Source organism: Ahaetulla prasina, chromosome 1, assembly GCF_028640845.1.
Source record: "Ahaetulla prasina isolate Xishuangbanna chromosome 1, ASM2864084v1, whole genome shotgun sequence".
Lineage (NCBI taxonomy): Eukaryota > Metazoa > Chordata > Lepidosauria > Squamata > Colubridae > Ahaetulla > Ahaetulla prasina.
In genome coordinates this window covers 366,325,999-366,347,569 of record NC_080539.1, presented here as the reverse complement: position 1 = coordinate 366,347,569, position 21,571 = coordinate 366,325,999, and the positions used below count along the sequence as shown (strand labels likewise).

The 21,571-nt window shown below is 43.3% G+C and overlaps 1 protein-coding gene across 4 annotated transcripts in view; it reads left to right on the top strand.

The window, feature by feature from the left end:
• PIP5K1C (phosphatidylinositol-4-phosphate 5-kinase type 1 gamma) overlaps positions 1-21,571 on the top strand; it is an 87,531-nt gene that overhangs the window by 21,627 nt on the left and 44,333 nt on the right. For 3 of the 4 annotated variants that reach the window (XM_058163501.1, XM_058163498.1, XM_058163499.1), the window contains exons 2-8: positions 5,013-5,044; positions 13,062-13,154; positions 14,698-14,828; positions 16,207-16,324; positions 17,178-17,330; positions 18,870-19,169; positions 21,208-21,413. In XM_058163501.1, coding sequence (XP_058019484.1) covers positions 5,013-5,044; positions 13,062-13,154; positions 14,698-14,828; positions 16,207-16,324; positions 17,178-17,330; positions 18,870-19,169; positions 21,208-21,413 — 1,033 coding nt within the window. The remainder of the gene's footprint in view (positions 1-5,012; positions 5,045-13,061; positions 13,155-14,697; positions 14,829-16,206; positions 16,325-17,177; positions 17,331-18,869; positions 19,170-21,207; positions 21,414-21,571) is intronic. The other variant, XM_058163500.1, reaches the window with a different exon arrangement.

Genomic DNA, 21,571 nt, shown 5'->3' with positions numbered 1-21,571 from the left:
AGCACACTGGCATTAACAGCTTACCTTCTAGTTGATCAGAGGTATCTGCAGGGTGTGGTCAAAAGAGTCAAGATGGAGGACTGTTGTGATGGAGGCTTTGGGTTTTGTATGTTGTGTGGGTATGTGGCATGCGTTAAAAAAGGTGCAGCTTCAATCACGTGATTACCATTTGCAACTTTCCCAGCTGGCTCCCCCACTCACTGGGGAAGCCTAAAGGAAATTGCAACTTGAAATCATGTGATACCTTGCTTAACAACCATGGGTGATTCACATGATATGTCACTAAATGACTGCCTACTTAACCAATTTTCCAGTCTCTGTTGGGCTTTGTGAGTTGAGGACTATCAGTAGAATTTTGTGTGTTTATTGAGCATTATTAGTTTACTATACAACAGACAAAAGGGCAGAGAATGGCTAGATACCAATGGGGAATCTATGACCTTCCAAAGTTTGGTTGATAGTTATGAGCCTTCAAGTCTTTGTGGACTGTTAGTGATCACTTATGTCAGGGGTCCCCAACCCACGGGCTGTGACCCTCTATCAGTGAACAATGGGCAAGCCTACAAAACTCCACTCGTGCGAGCAGTAGGCACTTGTGCTCACACACAAAGCTCCACTCACACAAATGGAACTTCGTGTGTGAGCACAAGAGCCCTCTGCTCAGGTGCCGTCCGCTCACACAAAAAGGGCTTCGGATGAGTGGAGGGTGCAGGTGCTTGCCATTTGCACCAATGGAGCTGTGAGTGTGTGCCTGCCACTCACACGCCGACTTAGATCTTTTCTAGGATATTTTGTCTCCAGTCCGGCCATTTAGATCTTTCATCATTGCTATGGCTGGCAATGCTTTTCCAGTAATGGCCGGCACTACAACCGAACCCAACATTTTTAGTGCTTAAGTGAGAAAATTGACTGAGTTTTGCCCCATTTGATGATCTTTCTTGCCATGGTTCATAAGTGAATCAGTGCAGCTGTTAAGTGAGCAGCACACTTGCTAAATGAATCTGGCTTCCTCATTGACTTTGCTTGTCAAAAGGTCACAAAAGGTGAACACAGGACCCTCAATACTCTGCAACCGTTATAAATGTTAGTCAACTGCCAAGCGTCTGAATTTTGATCACGGGATGCTGCAACGGTTGTAAGCGAAAAATGGTCATAATTCACTTTTCCCCCCCAGTGCCGTTGTGACTTTGAACGTTCACTAAATGAACTGTTGTAAGTCAAGGACTACCTGTGATATCCGAGCGCCATTCATTCACAGCCTCTGATTGAAAGCATCACCACCTGCTCTTCGGCTAAGAAGGATTCCAAGGTAGATGATAATGCGTAATAACAAATCTCCGCCTGTAAGCTTCCTATCCAAAAATAACAAAAAAGAAGCAATTAGGACGGTGAAAGAAACAAAACAGAAGCTAATTTTACAAGCCCTAGTTTTAAATAAGGGTTTTTTTTAGAGGGATGATTTAAAAAAAAAAATATCTCTCTGCAGCTGCTGCTTTTCTGTGCAGTGGATGAAACCAGGCTTCCTGAACCGGATAGTTTAGTCTTGAGAGAGAAGACAGAAAAGGACTGATAATTTCTCCAAATAATGAATTAAAAATAATTAGGGGAGGTAGTTTGTTTGGCCTTGGGGCTGCACTTTGTTTTTCTCCCCTGCCTGGAGAAGAAGGCGTGTACCTGGTAACACAAAAATCTTTGCTGGAGTGGGCAGAGCTGAAAAGCCTCTTTTCCTATTTGTATAGTGTTTTTTTTTTAAAAAAGGGCAAATGGGTATCTTAAGCCTTGCAGAGGCTTAAGGCACTTATTTTGCCCTTTAAACAAACAGAAACAAGGGGGAAAAACATCTGTTTCTTCACTGGGAAAATCCATCTGCTTTTTTTCCACAAGGGGTGGTTCAGGGAATACCACATACGGTAATCAGTGCCTTAAACATTCAAGGCTCATCAGTTTTTGCCCCTTGGCTGCCCCATCCTCCAAAATATTTTTTTTAAAAAACCCAAACCACTCATTCTGGGGTACCCAAAATCGTATTTTAAAATGACACAATCTAGAATTCTGAAGTCTCTCCCCCTGGTCACTGCGTCCTTACCCTCCTACCATCGGGAGGGAGATATAGAAGTATAGCCAGCCGCACAAACAGGCTGAAGAACAGTTTTTATCCGTGGGCTGTCAGACTCCTGAATGAGAAATCACATCATAACTATGTAGTATGATGGACTGCAGGGCCAGCGCAAAGTGTAACATGTTCACACTGGTGCAATAGGACGGGGTGTTTTGTTAATAGGATTTGTTGGGTTAGGGATTTTTTGTTTTCACTGTGAGTTGTATTGTGTTGGGGGATGCACTGAGGGAGCTCAACCAATCTCATTGTACATATGATCTTCCGGGTGCAATTCAAGGTGTTGGTTATCACCTTTAAGGCGCTCCATGGCATAGGACCGGGTTATCTACGAGACTGCCTGCTGCTACCAATAGCCTCCCATCGACCCGTGCGCTCTCATAGAGAGGGTCTCCTTGGGGTGCCGTCGGTCAAACAATGTAGACTGGCGACCCCCCGGGGGAGAGCCTTCTCTGTGGGGGCTCCTGCCCTCTGGAATGAGCTGCCTCCGAGGATACGTCAACTTCCTGATCTCCGGACCTTTCGCCGCAAGCTAAAGACCTTTCTATTTCATCGTGCAGAGCTGGCTTAATGAAGTTTGTTATTGGGGTTTTATTATAGTCTTATATTTCCTTCAGTCTTTAATTTTAAGTAGTTTTTAAATGTTTTTTAACTTTTTTGAGTTGTGTTTTTATCCTGGCTGTAAACTGCCCTGAGTCCTTCGGGATAAGGGTGGTATATAAATTAAATAAATAATAATAATAATAATAATAATATGTTGTGCACTGATAATAAAGATTTGAAATTGAAATGGAAATCCAATATGCTGTAAATCTGTGTCTCAGCCATACCACTTCAGAAAGTATTACATGTAGTCCTTAACAGCCATTTGTTTTAGTGACTATTCAGATTTACAATGACATTGAAAAAAGGGATTTATGACTGGTCATTGCACTTAATGACCATCACAGCTTCCTCATGGTTACGTGAACAAAATTTGGGCAGTTAGCAAGAGCATATATTTATGACATTTGCAGTGTCCTGGGATCACACGATCCATTTACAGCCTTCTCAGCTGGCTTCTGACAAGCAAAATAGAAGTCAGATTCATTTAACGACTGCATAATTTACTTAACAACTGCAGTGATTCAGTTAACAACTGGGTCAAAAAACGGTTATAAAGCCCGGTTAAAAACAACTGCCTTGCTTAGCAATGGAAATTCTAATCCCAATTGTAATCATAAATCGTCCATATTGGGCAGAGAGGAATCACAAGTCTTAAGATTCTTTTGTTTGAAAACTGGGATTTGGGGATGTTGATTTAATTGCTTCCTTTGATTTTATTATGGTGGTGTGATCCTCCCAGAGTTATGATACATAAGACGGGTAATCATATAAGCATCTGGCATAAATAAATGCTAGTTTTCTGGGTGGAGAAATGAGTTTTGTTATTCAGAGTCGTAGATGGCCTTATTAAGGTTTGTACGGAAATGTAGGCGGAACAATTGAGATGGAATTTGATTGCTTGAATGTGACAATTTGGCAATGGGTAGAAAGCTTCCCAAGTAATCTGGTTCATTTACTTACAGGGATGTGGCTGTTCCAGAAAATATTGAATAGGAACAGTTTTCCTATGCAAATGAATAGAATTCTGATTACCATATTCATTGCAGTATCTATAGCCTGTTCAAAGACAATATATTATTTGATGCAAGGGGGAGACAGCCATGTTTCAAACTATTTTTTTAGAAAAGTCACCTAGAAAAGCAAATTCTGTTGGGGGGGGGTGGTGTCCTTGGCGCTCTTGCTTGTTTTCTTGCAGATGTTTTATTACCCAAACTAGATAACATCAGTGCACTGATGATGTTACCTAATTTGGGTAATGAAAGATATGCAAGAAAACAAGCAAGCTCAGAGAGCACCAAAGATCCCTCATTTCAACCCTGAGCTACAAACATTCTCCTTTATTGGGAGCAAATTCTATCCAACTTTGAAATTGCCAAACTTGCCTGAAGTGGGAAATTTTTGGAGGCAAATTTCTACTCCATAAAATTTTCCAGCCCACATCTCTGTCTTATTGAGAAGAAAATCCCATTATCCTTAATAGAGGCTGTTTATAAGCAGACAACGTGGTGCGCTTAATGTTTCATTGCTCACATAACTACTCTGGAAATATTCCGACTTCAGAAAAGCAGCTTGGAACATACCGCTAATTGTTCTGATCAGAATAATGCTGGAACATTCCAGCAAGGTTGGAACAGTTAATTTCAAATTTGAATCAGCTATTTTGAATTTGAAATAGTTGAGAGTTGAAATATTTTGCATGTCCAGTTGTACACATGCACCATCTCACCAATGGTGGGATTCAAATTTTTTTACTACTGGTTCTGTGGGCGTGGAGTTGGTGGGCTTGGCTTGACTTGATGGGCGTGGCTTGGTAGGCGTGGCAGGGAAGGATACTGTAAAATCTCCATTCCCTTCCCTCTCCAGGGGAAGGATATTGTAAAATCTCCATTCCCTCCCTGCTGGGACTCGGGAGGCAGAGAATAGATGGGAGCTGGGCCAGCCAGAGGTGGTATTTACCGGTTCTCCGAACTACTCAAAATTTCCGTTACTGGTTCTCCAGACCTGGTCAGAACCTGCTGAATACCACCTCTGAGCCTCACCTTTAGGAAGATGGAGAGAAGGGAATAGTTGAAAGGGGGGGGAAAACACCCTGCTCATTTTGAGTTGGACAAAATGAATTTTTAACGGGAAAGTTTGATTGCAGATTTGGAAGTTTCCTGTAAGAAGGACAGAGGGAAGCCATGTTTTCTGGCAGCATTCATCCCAGAGCTTCTACCTAGGTTAGGAATGGGATTGTAAAAAAACAGCCTGTGTCTGTGTTCACCTCCTTACCATGTTCTTCTTTTTTCAGGGCTGGCTTTGAAGAAGACGGTTCTAACAGAGGTAAACATTTGCATTTATTGGCCTATTATGTTTTTTGGTTTTTACATGTTTTAGGTGCATTCTTAGCTGCTTTTGGAAATGCAGTTTTATATACTCTTTATATTCCGTGAGAAACAGATCTAGTAAATGAAATAAAAGTTAACAGACATAGGCTATTTCTCTGAATGTACAGCTAATAATCATTTCTGCAGATATCCATGGATCTATAGGTTCCATAGATTGTTAGAGCAGAGAACATATGCCCATGGGAAGGTTTTGTTTTGTTTTTTAAATAAAGCTAGTGATTTCCGGTAGAGCACATTAATCAGAGTATTTAGTAAATATGCTAAAGAATTTGAGCACCAAGTTCTCTGGGGTTCTTTAGGCCAGAGGTCTTCAACCTTGGCAACTTTAAGACTTGTGGACTTCAACTCCCAGAATTCCACAGCCACAAAGACTTGTGGAGTTGAAGTCCACAAGTCTTAAATTTGCCAAGGCTGGAGACCCCTGCTTTAGGTAAGTGACTTCCTCCAGAGGAGTGTTCTTGAATGAATGAATGAATAAATGAATGAATGAATGAATGAATGAATGAATGAATGAATGAATGAATGAATGAATGAATGAAAATGTATGTACAGTAGAACCTCTGATCACGAATGCTTCTGACCACAACCAAATCGGGTTCTGACCAAAAAATTCACAATTTTTTTTCCATGGGGGATTTCCTCTTTCATGCCATTTTTTTTGTAAGCGCCATATTTCCAAAATTAGGTTTGGGTCATGACTATATCATAACAAAGTTATGGAACGAATTATGGTCATGACCAGAGGTTCTACTGTATGTATGTTGACTCTATAAACTGCTTGGTGCTGTAAAACATTATGAAACGGTATGTAAGTTTAACTGCTATTGATATAATACAGGTAATCCTTGACTTAAAACAGTTCATTTAGCACCGTTCAAAGTTACAACATCACTGAAAAAAGTGACCTATAGCTGGTTTGCCCACTTATGATCGTTGTAGCATCCTCATGGTCATGTGATTTACATTCGGATGCTTGACAACTGACTCACATTTATGACGGTTGCAGTGGCACGGAGTCATGTGATCTCCTTTTGAGACCTTCTGTCAAGCAAAGATAATGGGAAAACCAGATTCACTTAACAAGTGTATTACTAATTTAACAACTGCACTTAACGAATGTTGTAAGGAAAGTCGTAAAATGGGGCAAAACTCACTTAACAAATTTTGTCATTCCACAACATAAATTTTGGGCTTACTTGTGGTTGTAAGTTGAGGACTACCTGTATTATATTTCACCACCATTTTATCACCCAGCTAGTTTTCATGACTAAGTTAGGACTAGAAATCACAATCTCATTGTGATTGGCCTAAAGTCACCTAGCTGACTTTCATGGTTAAAGCAGAACTAGAATTTACTGTCTCCTACTTTGTAGCATGATGCTACAAGACTAAGCTGGCTCTGAAATACCATGTCTCCCCGAAAAAAAGGCCCTTTTCTTATATTTTTTTGAACCCTGAAATAAGTGCTTGGCCTTATTTTCGGGGAGATCTTATTGTTTTGGGGCGCATGGAGCAAGATCGGGCTTCTCTTGCCGTCTTATCTGATTTCTAGCTCTGTGTTTAAATATTTTCGGGGAGAGACTTATTTTAGTGCACACACTCAAAAGCCCGATTGGGCTTATTATCAGAGGATGTCTTATTTTCAGGGAAACAGGGTAGCCTTTTCTTTGACTCCCATAACTACAAGCTCACCCCCTTGTTACAATCTTGACTCACAACGCTGCCCCAAAAGAGAGGGGAGGCATTTCTGCTTTGTTAAAAATCAAGGTTTACGAACAACTACTACAAGGGAACAAGGAGTTCAGATCACATTGTATGTCTTTTGTAAAGATACTTGGGTGCCCATCATAATCCCTGCAGCATTTTACAATTGCCTGGATGTTCCAGCTTGAAGGACAGCTCATTTTACATGAAGAAAATAATTCAACCTATCTGATCGTGATAAGGACAGATAAAAATGATAAATAAAACCTATTTCAGCAAAATTTGATTTAGTTCACGTGCTCCCCTTAGCATGTTGAACCTGGGTTCACCCAGGATACTAAGCAATCACAGGTATAGTTTGGGCTGAGATGATGAAGATTTTGTGCAAACCAACTCATTTTCACTAAATCAGCAAAGCATAATTAAAACAACCATGGCTTAAAGGCATGACTCATCATTCCAGTTGAGAAATTTAACACAAGACTATTGAAAGAGCCGGAAGGGGAGGAGAAGTGTGTTTGTGTGCAAGTGAATTATTCACAAATGCACATTGTTAGTACAGCAAACAGCTTCAGTTCAACCCACGAGTGGCTTTTTTGCTATACACCTTCCATCTGGAATGCCTTGTTTTGCATACTTACCCTGTGATGTCACCTCTGTGTATTTTAACATTATTTGTAACCTTGACATCAGACCCAAAAGGGTGTGGGGCTAACTACCCTTCTTTCATTACCCCACTTTCGTGAGGAAAGGAAAATAGAGGCCAGGATCTGATCCAGCCTTACAAAATAGTTTTCTCCTGGAATTAAGATTCCCTCCCTCCCTCTAAAATTCCAAAAACTGTTTAGGATGGTAAACTTCATTTTAATTATGTTATTGTGTTCCATCTTTGCCTTGTGTTTTAGTTTTCCCATTGTTATTATTGGCTAACCATCCAACAAACATAACTGCCTTTAGACCAGGTGTTTTGCAATAATATTGTAAGCAAGTACCTAGGAACAACAACAATAATAATTTCTGTTATTTCAGTTTTAATAACTTTCACCCTGTTTTACTTGGCTGCATGTTTTAATTAGGTTGCTGGGGGTTGACTTGACTTATTTGGTGATACAGGTAGTGATCACAACCGTTCATTTAGCGACAGTTCAACGGTCACTGAAAAAAGTGACTTATGACCATTTTTCACACTTGTAACCATAGCAGCATCCCTATAGTCATGTGATCAAAATTCAGACAATTGGCAACTGACTCACATTTATGACGTCTGAAGTGCCCCAGGATCATGTGATCACCCTTTGTGACTTTCTGAGAAGCAAAGTCAATGAGCAAACCAGATTCACGTAACAACTGAAGTGGTGGCGCAGTGGTTAGAATGCAGTATTGCAGTCTAATTACTGCCGACTGCTAGCAGTTCAATCCTGACCCGTTCAAGGTTGACTCAGCCTTCCATCCTTCCAAGGTTGGTAAAATGAGGACCCAGATGGTTGGGGGCAAGAGGCTGACTCTGTAAACTGCTACTGGCCCTGTAAACTGCTTAGAGAAGGTTGTAAAGCACTGTGAAGCAGTATATACAGTAATGGCCAAAATTGTGGAAACCTTTTGTGAAAAGTGTATTTTCTAAAACTAACTAATAACACCACTTTTTTTGGGAATAGTACCATAAAATTATATATCAATGGAAAGATAATTTAATCAAGAATGTAATGCAATAACTTTTATGAAGGATTTGCTATTAGAGTAGCCGTTAAGGTATAAAGAAGAAAAGTGAAACACGTAGAAAAAACGAGATATACAAAAATTATCACCATAGAAAAAATGAGATATACAAAATTATCACCATGTCAATTAATAGTTGGGTAACCTTTAGCATGAATTACGGAACCAAATCTTTTAGTTCTGCAACTGTTATAATGTGAAACCAAGATTGAATGATTGCTTCTATTAACTGGGCTTTATTGCTGGGTCGCTTCTGACTAACAAGTTTCTTTAGTCGGCTCCATAGATTTTCAACTGGGTTAAGTTCTGGGCTATTCCCAGGCCATTCCAGCAGTGGAATAGGATTATCTTGAAACTCAAAAAAAAAAAAAGTGTTACTAGCTATTAAACCTCAAAAATACACTTTTCCCAAAAGGTTTCCACAATTTTGGCCATTAATGTAAGTCTTAAGTGCTATCTATATTGCTAGTACTAACTGTGTCAAGAAAAATCATAAAACAGGGCAAAACTGACAAGGCACGTCTCACGTAGCAACATAAATCTTGGACTCAACTGTGGTCGTAAGTCGAGGACTACCTACCTACCTACTACCTACACAGAATGATAAATGATAAGAATACATAAGTAAGTAATGGGTAGATGAAGGGTTTGCAAGGGATGGCCTTGCGTTCTCCTGTATGAATAGAGCCCAAGGACAGGTCTGGAGTCAGAATTGCTCAATTATACAAAGGGATTTTCGTAAGCAGGGCTGCTGTCTGCTACGCTGGCTGAGTTCCTAACTGCCTGCAGTCAGAGAGAAATGCGTATGCAGTCTCTTTTCACTTCAGTGCATAAGCAGTTCTATTATTTGCTGGATTTATCCTTGTTCCAGGCTTGTCATCAGCAATAAGCTTTGACAACTAACCGAGCTATTTGCTGGGAAACGGACTTGGGAAAGGGTCAGGTGCCCTAGAGTAGAACTGCATAAAGATGACAGGGCTATGAGCAACTCTTCCAAATAGGTAACAGATGATAAATAGTGATTGGTGCCTCAGAAAGTTTGTCTTTCCACCCTGGTATGACAAAAAGAGGAAAGGTTGTAGAAGATTTCCTGAGACGAAGACCAGAGAGCGGGAATCTGTCACATTAGTGTCCCCAGACTATGGAGATGGTTGATTTTTATAACAAGGGGATTTGGAAGAATTATCTTTTAACTTTTAAAAAGAAAACTTAAAGTCATTTGTCTTAGGTCCAGCCTCTTTCCTCTAAGGCTTACAGCAGCTTTGCATTGTAATTTTTTTCTTAGACAGACAGAGATCTTTTCTTGCTACAAGTAGCTTGCTTAACAAATTCAAATTCAGAATAGAGCTGGAAGGGACCTTGGAGGTCTTCTAGCTCAACCCCCTGCTCAATCAGGAGACCCTACACCCATGATGTCGAACCTATGGTACACGTGCCAGAGGTGGCAGGCAGAGCCCTGTCTTTGGGCACACACACCATCGCCAGCTGATCTTCTGGTTTCTGGAGCGCACATGTGCTCTGGCCAGCTGATCTTCGGATGCGGCAGAGCACCAGAAACCCGAAGACGAGGTGGCTGGCGTGCATGAGCATGCCGGAAACCTGAAGACCATGGGGTTGGCACATGCATGCGCACCAGCCAGCTGGTCTTGAGGTTTCCGGTGCTTCAGTGCGCGCACGTGCACACACATACTCTCGTTCCGGTTTGGGCACTTGGTGCTGAAAAGGTTTGCCATCACTGTCCTACACTATTTCAGAGAAGTGGCTGTCCAGTCTCTTCTTAAAAACCTCCAGTGTTGAAGCACCTGCAACTTCTGGAAGGTGCGAACTCCCAATGAACAACCATTCAGTGGTTCAGCAACTGTGAGTGGTGATAGTGCTGAATGAATGGTAGTTATCACCTGTCCTCCAAGTAACCACTGTTGCAGTATCTCTGGTCACATAATCAAAATTTGGGTGCTTGGCAGCCCGCCCTATTTATGACTGCAGTGTGCACTTCACATGCCCCCACCCATTTATCTCCCCCTCCTCTCTGCCCCCCCCCCTTTTTAAAATTTATATCCTGCCCTTCTCCGAAGTCTCAGGGCGGCTTACACTGTGTTAAGCAATAGTATTCATCCATTTGTATATTATATACAAAGTCAACTTTTATTGCCCCCAACAATCTGGGTCCTCATTTTACCTACCTTATAAAGGATGGAAGGCTGAGTCAACCTTGGGCCTGGTGGGACTTGAACTTGCAGTAATTGCAAGCAGCTGTGTTAATAACAGACAGACTTAGTCTGCTGAGCCACCAGAGGCCCCTTTGGCTGCCCTGCTCTCCCTCCCTGCCTTACAGAGGCCTCAAGAGGTGTTGCAGAGGCCTTGCAAAGAGCCAGAGGTCCTCTGGGAACAGGGAAGGGGGCAGCAGGTGTAGGTAGTGGTGGCAGCATGCAGGGGAACCCAAAAGGGAGAGATGGGGAGGGGACAGGGGTGAAATCCAGCAGGTTCTGACAGATTCTGGAGAACCGGTAGCGGAAATTTTGAGCAGTTCGGAGAACTGGCAAATGCCACCTCTGGCTGGCCCCAGAGTGGGGTGGGAATGGAGGTTTTGCAGTATCCTTCCCCCAGGAGTGGGGCGGGAATGGGGATTTTGCAGTATCCTTCCCCTGTCACGCCCACCAAGCCACACCACGCCCACAGAACCAGTAGTAAAAAAATTTGGATTTCATCACTGGGAGGGGAGATAGGGAGGTGGTTGGACTTGGAAGAGTTTGGGGTTAAGTAACAAAAGGGATGCCTGAAACCTGTGCAAGGCTATTTCATTCCTTAATTTCCCAGCCATCCCCAAAAAGAAACCTTGACTTCGGCTACTTCTGGAGCAGGACACACTAGATATGGCACTTGGTGCAAATGATGTCCTAATTTAGAGGCTTATAGGAACCCAGTTATTGTGATTTTGAAGCTATAGTTTAAGACTAAGGCTTTGTGGAGTTGGATTTACTAATCCATGATACGAACCCAGCCACAGACTCATTGTTTTAATTCCTCTGCCATGCCAGATCAACCAGATCATTGAGTTAGGGTTGGCTGAGAAATTCTGGGAGTTGAAACCCACGGGTCTTAAAGTTTAGAGACCCCTGCTATAGTCTATCACAGGAGAGTAAAATTAGGGCTTTCCTCTGGAGTTGTTTTCTTAGTCTGCTCTGCCTCACAAGGATGGCATCAGTCTTGCTCTCTCTGCTACTGAATGCAAAGCCTTCTGCCTGATGAACCCCTAGACCCACTTTGCTCCTGGCTCCTTAGCTGATAATTATAACAAGAAGTACTCATCGTTACTTAGGAAGCGGCGGCAGCAGCACTCCTATAGACAGTGCTGAAGCTGCCTTTTCCAGCCAAGCCATTTCTTATTTCCCCACTTGGAGCGTGGTGGCTTTACTAAACGATGGATTAAATGGCTTTTAAAGATTGCCAGCTGCTTTAAGACTATTAGGAGGCCAGCCTGCTGGATGCAGAGTTTGGAAGTACCATGAAATCCAACAACTGAACAGAAGCATCCAGCATTTTCCTGTTGCAGCAGGTTACTGAGGGAGCTTTAGGCTTTTTCCTTGGAGGGAAAATGGCTCATTGGACCCTCAGACTTCCCGTCATCCTTTGACCTGTCATAGGTTTATTAGTCTTACCTGGTATGGAGAAGGAGAACCAGCATATCCCGAAGATGTTTTTTTCCAAGAGGCAACTGGACTTTCTGGTTTTTCTTTGAAGACGTTTCGCTTCTCATTCAAGAAGCTTCTTCAGCTCCGACTGGATGGTGGGGAATGGAAGGATTTCTACTCCTTGCAGACAGCTGGTCATTTACTCAATGACTCTCTAAAACAGGGGTGTCCAAACTTGGCAACTTTAAGACTTCTGGGAATTGAACTCCACAAGTCTTAAAGTTGCCAAGTTTGGACATCCTTGCTCTAAAAGAATGCAAATGACCAAACAGCCTGCAAGACATCTAAATCCTTCCTTTCCTTCCAGTTAGCTTCTTGGATGAGAAGCGAAACGTCTTCAGGGAAAAACGAAGCCCAGTTGCCTCTTGAAAAAAAGCACCTTTGGGACAACCATGACCTGGATGTCCGAGAATCTCCATAGAGAACCAGGATAAATTTTTCTTTCTAAATAAATGAAGCTGATCAGGAGATTTAGGGTAGAAGAAAACACTTCCTCACACAGCGCAAATTAGCTTGTGGGATTTGTAACTACAAGATGACGTGGTGGCCGCTAACTTAGATGGCATAAAGAACAGGTCTACAAAAAGCTTTCGGCTTTAAAGAGTCCCTGTTTTCTCCATGCTGCAGCAGCGCAGAGGAGCAATGGTGGCAGAAGGCTTGGCCTTTGACTCCTCTTTGTAAAGCAGTGAAAGAGATCAGCTTGGCTCCCCTGAGAAACGAGATCTTACCACTAAGATGAAACTTGGCCTAATCTAACAGAGCTTTTCAACGTTCCTTCTGTACCGACAATTAATATTCTGCGCTTTTTCTCTGCTTGCTTTGATCTCCTTCCTTCTGCAGCCGCCATCGCTGACAGGGCAGCCGGGAGCCAGCCAGGGAAAAAAAATAGGCCACCGAGGAGTTGACGCATCAGGGGAAACGACGTACAAGAAGGTCTGATCTCCTGGAGGGTGGATGTTCTGATGGTGGAATAAGAAGGAAAAAGTTGGAACTGACTCAGGCCCCTCCAAACACTGCTTTATCCCAAAATTAAGTATCCCTGCTTCTGGAGAGTCTTGGTATAAGATGGAGGAGGGCTGTGTGATTAAGCCCAAGGCTACTTTCCTGAGGCCTTTAAAATCCCCTCTGACTACAGTCGGAGGCAGGAGACGTGAAAACTGAAGGAAAAGCCTTATATTAGAACTAAAACCTGGGTCTCCCTTTTTCTGGTCCAACACCTTCATCTCAACGCCAGATTGACTGTTACGAAGTGTTGCTCCCAACCAGTGAAGAGTTGCTGATCTGTATGTTAATTTGTCCCAAAGGTGCTTTGCCCAAAAGGCAACTGGACTTTCTTGGGTTTTTTTTCTTCTCAGTCAATCAGAATAGAGCTGGAAGGGACCTTGGAGGTCTTCTAGTCCAACCTCTGCTCAAGCAGGAGGTCCTATACCATTTCAGACAAGCAGCTGCCCAGTCTCTTCTTAAAGACCCCCAGTGATGAAGCACCCACAATTTCTGAACTGCTCCACTGGTTAATTGTCCTCACTGTTAGAAAGTTTCTCCTTAATCCCAGGTTGCTTCTCTCCTTGATCAGTTTCCATCCATTGCTTCTTGTCCTGCCTTCTGGTGCTTTGGAAAATAAATTGACCCCCTCTTCTTTGTAGTCTAGAATAAAGAAGGACCCCTAAGTCCTTCTTTTCTCTAGACTAGTCAAACTCAATTCCTGCAACTGTTTCTCATATGTTTTAGTCTCCAGGCCTTTAATCATCTTAGTTGCTCTTCTCTGCACTTTTTCAAAAGCTTCAACATCTTTTTTGTAATGTGGTGATGAAAACCGGATGCAGTATTCCAGGTGTGGTCTTACTAAGTATTGTAGATACCTTACTGTACTAATAGTTCATGTGATTTTGATTCTATGCCACTGTTTATGAAACCAAGGATAGTATTAGCTTTTTTTGGCTGCCGCCGCACACTTCTACCTCATATCTAATCTGATCGTCGACTAGGACTCCAAGGTCCCTCTCACAATTACTGTTTTTGAGGCAGGTTTCGCCTAATCTCTACTTGTACCTTTGGTTGTTTTTTTGCCTAAGTGTAAAACCTTGCTTTTCTCCACCTTAAATTTCTTTCGTTGGATAGGGCCCGTTGCTCAGTCTATCAAGATCCATTTGGATACCGAGTTTGTGTTCTGGGGGCTATTCCTGCCAACTTAGTGTCATCTGCAAATTTGACGAGTTCCCCTTCTATTTCCTCAGCTAAGTCATTTATGAAGCTATTGAAGAGTACTTCTCATCCAAGAGGCTTCTTCAGTTCTAACTTCAGTTAGAACTAAGTAAGTTCTTGGATGAGAACATTTTCAAAGGAAAAACCAAAGTCCAGTTGCCTTTTGGAAAAAAGCACCTTTGAGACAACCATGACCTGGATGAATGAGAATCTCTATAAGACATCTTAAGTTAAGTCTTACTCAACTCAACCTATTCTTTGTTGGCTGCCACAGACCACCTCAACCACGCTGAAGGGGGCAATCCAGCTGGGGATTGGCTATACGGTGGGAAACCTGAGCTCCAAGCCTGAGAGGGATGTTCTGATGCAAGATTTCTACGTAGTGGAGAGCATTTTCTTTCCCAGGTAAATATCCTGCTATTGGAAGGGAGACTGGCCTACGTGAAGAGGGAACTGAAGTTGGCCGAGAGCCAGTTCATTTTACTTATTTATTTATTTATTAAATGTATATGCCACCCATCTCCCCATCAAGCTGGCTGGCTGAGGAATTCTGGGCGTTGAAATCCACATGTCTTAAAAGTTGTCAAGCTTGGGAGAGCCCTGCGCTAACTACCTCTAACATAGAACACTTCCATTGGGACCCCGGCCCAATTGGCAGAACCAGGTTTTAAGGCCCTTCCAGAAGCCTAAGTGGGTGGGAATGGATCTCACCTCAGAGGGCATGGTGTTCTAATCTAAAGCAGTGGTCACCAACTAGTGATCCGTGAGAAAATTTTGGTGAGCCGCAGAAAAATTATTTGCATTTTTTTATATTGCACTAAATCAGGGATCTTCAAACTATGGTCCCTGGGCTGGATACATGCAATGAATGGTTGTTAGAGAGTCTCCCTCTTTGGGGTCTTTTTGTGTGGGTCAGAGGGGGGCAGAAATTCCTACTGGAGGGGGGCTAGAATGAAGTGCCGCTGGTGGCGAAGAGCCAGAGGGCCTTGTTCCAGTGGGACTGCCTCATGGCCTCGAATTGGCTGACCGTCTCGTCGTTGAGCCTCCAGGTGTTGGTAACTGGCCTTGCACTCCCGCAGGTCTTCCCTCTGCTTGGAAAGCCTATGCTCCTAGTCCTCAGTGAGGTGCTTTTGCTGAGCCTCCTTCTCAGTCAGATCCAATTTGAACTGAGCCAGCTGTTTTGCCAATTCTTTCTCGTGGTGGCTGCTTAGCTCCAACAACTGCTTCCTGTTGGGGCCCTAAGGAGCCTCAGGAGGCAAGGAGTGGCTGGGAGGGGAAGGGCGAGTAGAGGCTGTTGAGGCGCCCCTCCATGTGAGTGACATTGAGTTGGCCTCGCCCACCCAGTCACATGACAACCTAGCCACCCCCACCCAGCCAGTCATTAGGCAGATCATATTAGTGGTCCGCAGGATTTAAAATTATGAATTTGGTGGTATCTGAGGTCCGAAAGGTTGAAGACCCCTGATCTAAAGGGTGGGAATAACGGCAAAAAAAGGCTCTGTGTCTGGACCCCGCCAGCCAGAATTCCTTGACCGATGGGGTCCACAGCATGCCCCTTCTATCGGTGCAAGTGGGGCAGGCCAAATACACTTGGGGGGGGGGATAAACAGTTCCTTAGGTAAGCTCGAGTTACACCCCCCCCAAAACAAATAGCCAAAATGGAAGGTCTTTATCTTACCAGTGGTAAAAGTGATGCATTTCGTTATCAATTGTAGGAACAGCAGAAATGAAAGTATGTGTCTCGTTTAGTGCGAACATCTGTTTCTGTCTTTCCAAAATTTAGCGAAGGCAGTAATCTCACTCCAGCGCACCATTATCCCGACTTCAGGTTCAAAACATACGCACCCGTCGCTTTCCGCTATTTTCGAGAACTTTTTGGCATTCGTCCGGATGATTATTTGGTAAGATCTGCTCGTCTTTCTTGTCCTTTGCAAATAAAAAAGCACAAGTAGTCCTCGACTTGCGACCACAATGGAGCCCAAAATTTCTATTGCTAAGCAAAGCAGTTGTTAAGTCGAGTTGCGCCCCAATTTTTTTTACAATATTTTTTACTACACTTAAGTGAATCACTGCAGTTGTTAAGTGAATCATGCAGTCGTTAAGTGAATCTGACTTTCCCCCTTTGACTTTGCCTATCAGAAACCAGTTGGGAAGGTTATCAATCATGATCACACGACCCCATGATAGTGTAACTGTCATAATTGTCAGTTGCCCAGCACCCAAATTTTGATCCTGTGATGCTGAAATAGCCGTAAGTGTGAAAATCGGTTCTAAGTCACTTTTTTCAGTGCAGTTGTAACTTTCAACGGTCACTAAACCAATGGTTGTAAATTGAGGACTACCTGAATTGGGGTTAGGATGCACTGCCCAGTAACCTATGGCAGAGATCCTCAACCTTTCCAGGTTGGTGGGGGGGGGAGGGGAGAGGTGATGATTTTGTGGGAGGAGCAGGGGCAATGTGTGCGAGCGCCCAGAATGTTTGTGGCGACAGTCACACAATTGGGGCCACAAGCACCCACAACGAGGCTTGCGCGAGTGGGGCCGCAGATGCCCCTGATGACACTTGCACGAGTGGGGCCATGCTCAGGCCGGCCACTCACGTGGCCCAGTGGGGATTAGGCCACGGCCCATAAGTTGGGACCACCCTGACCTATGGAATGCGTGGGTCAGGGCCTTTCAGCTGGGATGGGCACGTGGGGAGAAGCCTACTGACTTTGTTTCCCACCTATGGTTGAATTCTTCTTGCCTTCTCAGTATTCCTTGTGCAACGAGCCGCTGATCGAGCTCTCCAATCCTGGGGCCAGTGGCTCCCTCTTCTATGTCACCAGCGACGATGAATTCATCATCAAGACTGTGATGCACAAAGAGGCAGAATTCCTCCAGAAACTTCTTCCGGGTTATTATATGGTGTGTATCCCACCCTGTTCCTTGTTGGCTTTTAAAAGTTTGGGAAATGTATCTCCGTGAAAAGGAAGAACGGGCAAAGCCCACCATCTGTAGAATTGCTGTTTTCCCCATTAGGCCCTGTTGATGAAGATGAAACCGGTTTTCCAGAATTTAATCCCAAACCAGAAAAAGCTCAGAAGACTAAATATCCAGAAAACCCCTAGATCATTCCAGGAACAGATGTATGAATTGGCCTGGCCTAGAATGTGAATCAAATGTTCTAGGATGTTCTGGTCTTGGAGTTGTATGAATAGGCATCAAACACATGCATGTCAGTAACTAAATTTGGCGTATGCTGAACATGAAAGCAAGCAATGTACTACAACTGTGAGGTGCTTATCCTAGAAATGGGACTTTCAGAGTCAGTTGATAATGAGATGGGTGGTATATAAATTTAATAAATAAATAGGAGTCCCAAAGGTGCTTTTTCAAGAGGCATCTGGACTTTCTGGTTTTTCTTTGAAGACGTTTCACTTCTCCTCCAAAAAGCTTCTTCTCTGAAGCTTCTTGAGTCAGAAGCGAAACATCTTCAAAGAAAAACCAGAAAGTCCAGATGCCTCTTGAAAAAGCACCTTTGGGACAACCATGACCTGGATTTTCATTTCATTTCATTTATTAAATTTCTATACCGCCCTTTTCCCGAAGGACTTAGTTCACAGCCAACGTAAAACAGAATTCATACAATATATATAGATAAATTAAAAACACTGTAAAAATCTGATTAAATTTTGGCTAACAATTAAAATTAAGTTATTAAAATCAAATAATAAAACCCCAGTTAAAACACAACACATTAGGCTAGCCGTGCACAATGAAACAAGAGAGTCTTGAGCTCGCGTCAGAAGGTCCGGAGGTCGGGGAGTGATCGTAACCCCGGAGGAAGCTCATTCCAGAGGGTAGGAGCCCCCACAGAGAAAGCTCTCCCCCTGGGGGTTGCCAGCTGACATTGTTTGGCTGACGGCACCTGAGGAGACCCTCCCTGTGGGAGCGCACAGGTCGATGGGAGGCTACCGGTGGCAGCAGGCGGTCCCATAAATACCCCGGTCCTAAGCCATGGAGCGACTGAGAATCTCCATAGACAAATGAATAGGAGCCTGTTTGATCTAGTAATTAAGGTACTAGACTAGAAACCAGGAGACTGTGAGTTCTACTCCCACTTTAGGCATGAAAGACGTCTGGGTGACTTTGAACCAGACACTCATTCTCAGCCCACCTCACCGGGTTGTTGTGGGGAAAATAGGAGGAGGAAGGAATATTAGGTATGTTTGCTGCCTTGAGTTACTTATAATAATAAAAGTAGGATAAATATCTAATAAAAAGGGAACCTCAGAAGACATCTATAACTAGAGGAGGAAGATGTTGAAGGATGCAGTTTCTTTCCCATGAGGAACCCTGGTTATCTCAAGTGCAAAATTGGATGGTCGAATGCGTAAAGATCAAGTCTTACGCCCAGCATATTCTATGTACCTTTTAAAATCTCCCCCCCCCCCCCCACCCCAGAACCTGAACCAGAATCCACGGACGTTGCTGCCAAAGTTCTACGGTCTCTACTGCGTCCAATCCGGGGGCAAAAACATCCGGGTGGTGGTGATGAATAACATCCTGCCCCGGGTGGTGAAGATGCACTTGAAATACGACCTCAAAGGCTCCACCTACAAACGCCGGGCGTCCAAGAAAGAGAAAGAGAAGTCAAGCCCCACCTACAAAGATTTGGACTTCATGCAGGATATGCCCGAGGGCATCATGCTGGACGTGGACACCTTCAACGCTGTGGTGAAGACACTGCAGAGGGACTGTTTGGTAAGTCCAAAGAGGTGACCGGCCATCCTGAGCTCAGAGGAATCTATTGTTAACAACCCGGCAAGGAGGAGAGAGAAATACAGGTAGTCCTTGGCTTACAGCAGTTCATTTAGTGACTGTTTGAAGTTACGCCACTGGAAAAAGCGACTTACGACCGTTTTCCATACTTATGGCTATTGCAAACATCCCCAAGGTCACCTGATCAAAATCCAGACACTTGGCAACTAGTTGTATATTTATGACAGTTGCAGCTTCCCGGGTTTCTGGGATCTCCTTTTGCGACCTTCTGACAAGCAAAATCAATGGGGAAATCAGATTCACTTAACAACCTCGTTACTAGCCTGGTAACTGCAGTGATGTACTTAAACGTGGCAAGAAAGGTTGTAAAATGGAGGAAGACTCATTTAATAAATGTTTCACCTAACAACAGAAATCTGGGCTCAGAAATTGTGGTCGTACGTTGGAAGCTCGCTTCCCATTATTCAGGATACTGTTTATAAGTGCTATATGCTTAGAGCTCGAAGCATTGTTAGAGACCCCACGCGCCCCCTTCACGATCTGTTTCTGTTGCTCCCCATTGGGAGGAGGTTTTGAAGGGTTTTTTTGTTTTGTTTTGTTTTGCATTTATATCCCGCCCTTCTTCGAAGACTCAGGGCGGCTTACATTATAGTCTTCATTCTATTTGTATATTTATATACAAAGTCAACTTATTGCCCCCCAACAATCTGGGTCCTCATTTTACCTACCTTATAAAGGATGGAAGGCTGAGTCAACCTTGGGCCTGGTGGGACTTGAACCTGCAATATTGCAAGCAGTTGCTGTTGTAACAGCTTTGTTCCCTATGCCATCCATCTGGTGAACTCACAGGATTCTTTCTTTTCGCCATATATGCAGTATGTCACAGGAGCACACGCCCTCACATTTTGTAAATATTTAAGTATATCTTTTCATGTGACAACACTGAAGAAATGTCACTTGGCTAAAATGTAAAGTAGTGTGTATACAGCTTGTATAACAGCGTAAATCTGCGGTCCCCTCAAAATAACGCAACGCACAGCCATTAATGTCTAAAGTGCTCACTTTTGTTGCCAGCAGTTTAGACATTAATGGCTGTGCGTTGCGTTATTTTGAGGGGACCGCAGATTTACGCTGTTATACAAGCTGTATACACACTACTTTACATAGTAGCCAAATGTCATTTCTTCAGTGTTGTCACATGAAAAGATATACTTAAATACTTACAAAACGTGAGAGGGTGTATTCGCTTCTGTGACAGACTGTATGCATACATCTCAACTAGACTGTGTTGTTTCTGTGTCATAATACATGTGGATATATGCATAATTTTCTATTTATTTATGTTTATGTAACGGTGACCCTTTGAGAGCTGCATGCAACGCAATTTCATTTTAATGTTTATTTATTTATTTATTTTATTTATTTATTATTTAGATTTTTATACCGCCCTTCTCCCGAAGGACTCAGGGCGGTGTACAGCCAGATTAAAACAGAACAATATACAAACTAAAACCATAGTTAAAATAACATATTCTATAAATGGCCGAAAATTAAAACCGTCAAATTTGACCCGTAAATAAAATACACCAGTTAAAATTATTAAAATTTAAAAATGTAAAAATTTAGGATATTAAAAATTAAGCCAGTCCTGCTTGAATAAACAAGTACGTTTTCAATTCATGGCGAAAGGTCCAAAGGTCAGGTAATTGACGTAAACCAGGGGGAAGTTCGTTTCAGAGGGTAGGTGCTCCAACAGAGAAGGCCCTTCCCCTGGGGGCCGCCAACCGACATTGCTTGGCGGACGGCACCCTGAGAAGACCCTCTCTGTGTGAGCGTACGGGTCGGTGGGAGGCATAGGGTAACAGCAGGCGGTCCCGTAAGTATGCCAATTAGTCTACATTCCAAGTGACAATACAGTTATCCTAAGTCTTAAGTTCTAAGAGCTGTTCACCTAGCAAGTGTTAGACCCTCCCTGGCTTTTCTTGTACTTTCTCCTTTTTTTTTCTCCCATCACCTTCAGGTGCTGGAGAGTTTCAAAATCATGGATTACAGCCTGCTCCTTGGGGTGCACAACATAGACCAGCTGGAACGGGAACGACAAGTTGACGGGGCCCAAAGCATGTCTGATGAAAAACGCCCCGTGGGACAGAAGGCTCTGTATTCCACCGCCATGGAGTCGATCCAGGGCGGGGCTGCTCGAGGGGAACCCATTGACACGGATGACACGTAAGTCACACAGGCAGTTTTGAGTAACAGGTACTCCTCGGCGTACAACTGTTCATTTAGTGATCATTCGAAGCGACAACGGCACTGGAAAAAGTGACTTAGGACCATTTTTTTACACTTTTGACCGTTTCATCTTCCCCCTGGTCACATAACATAAC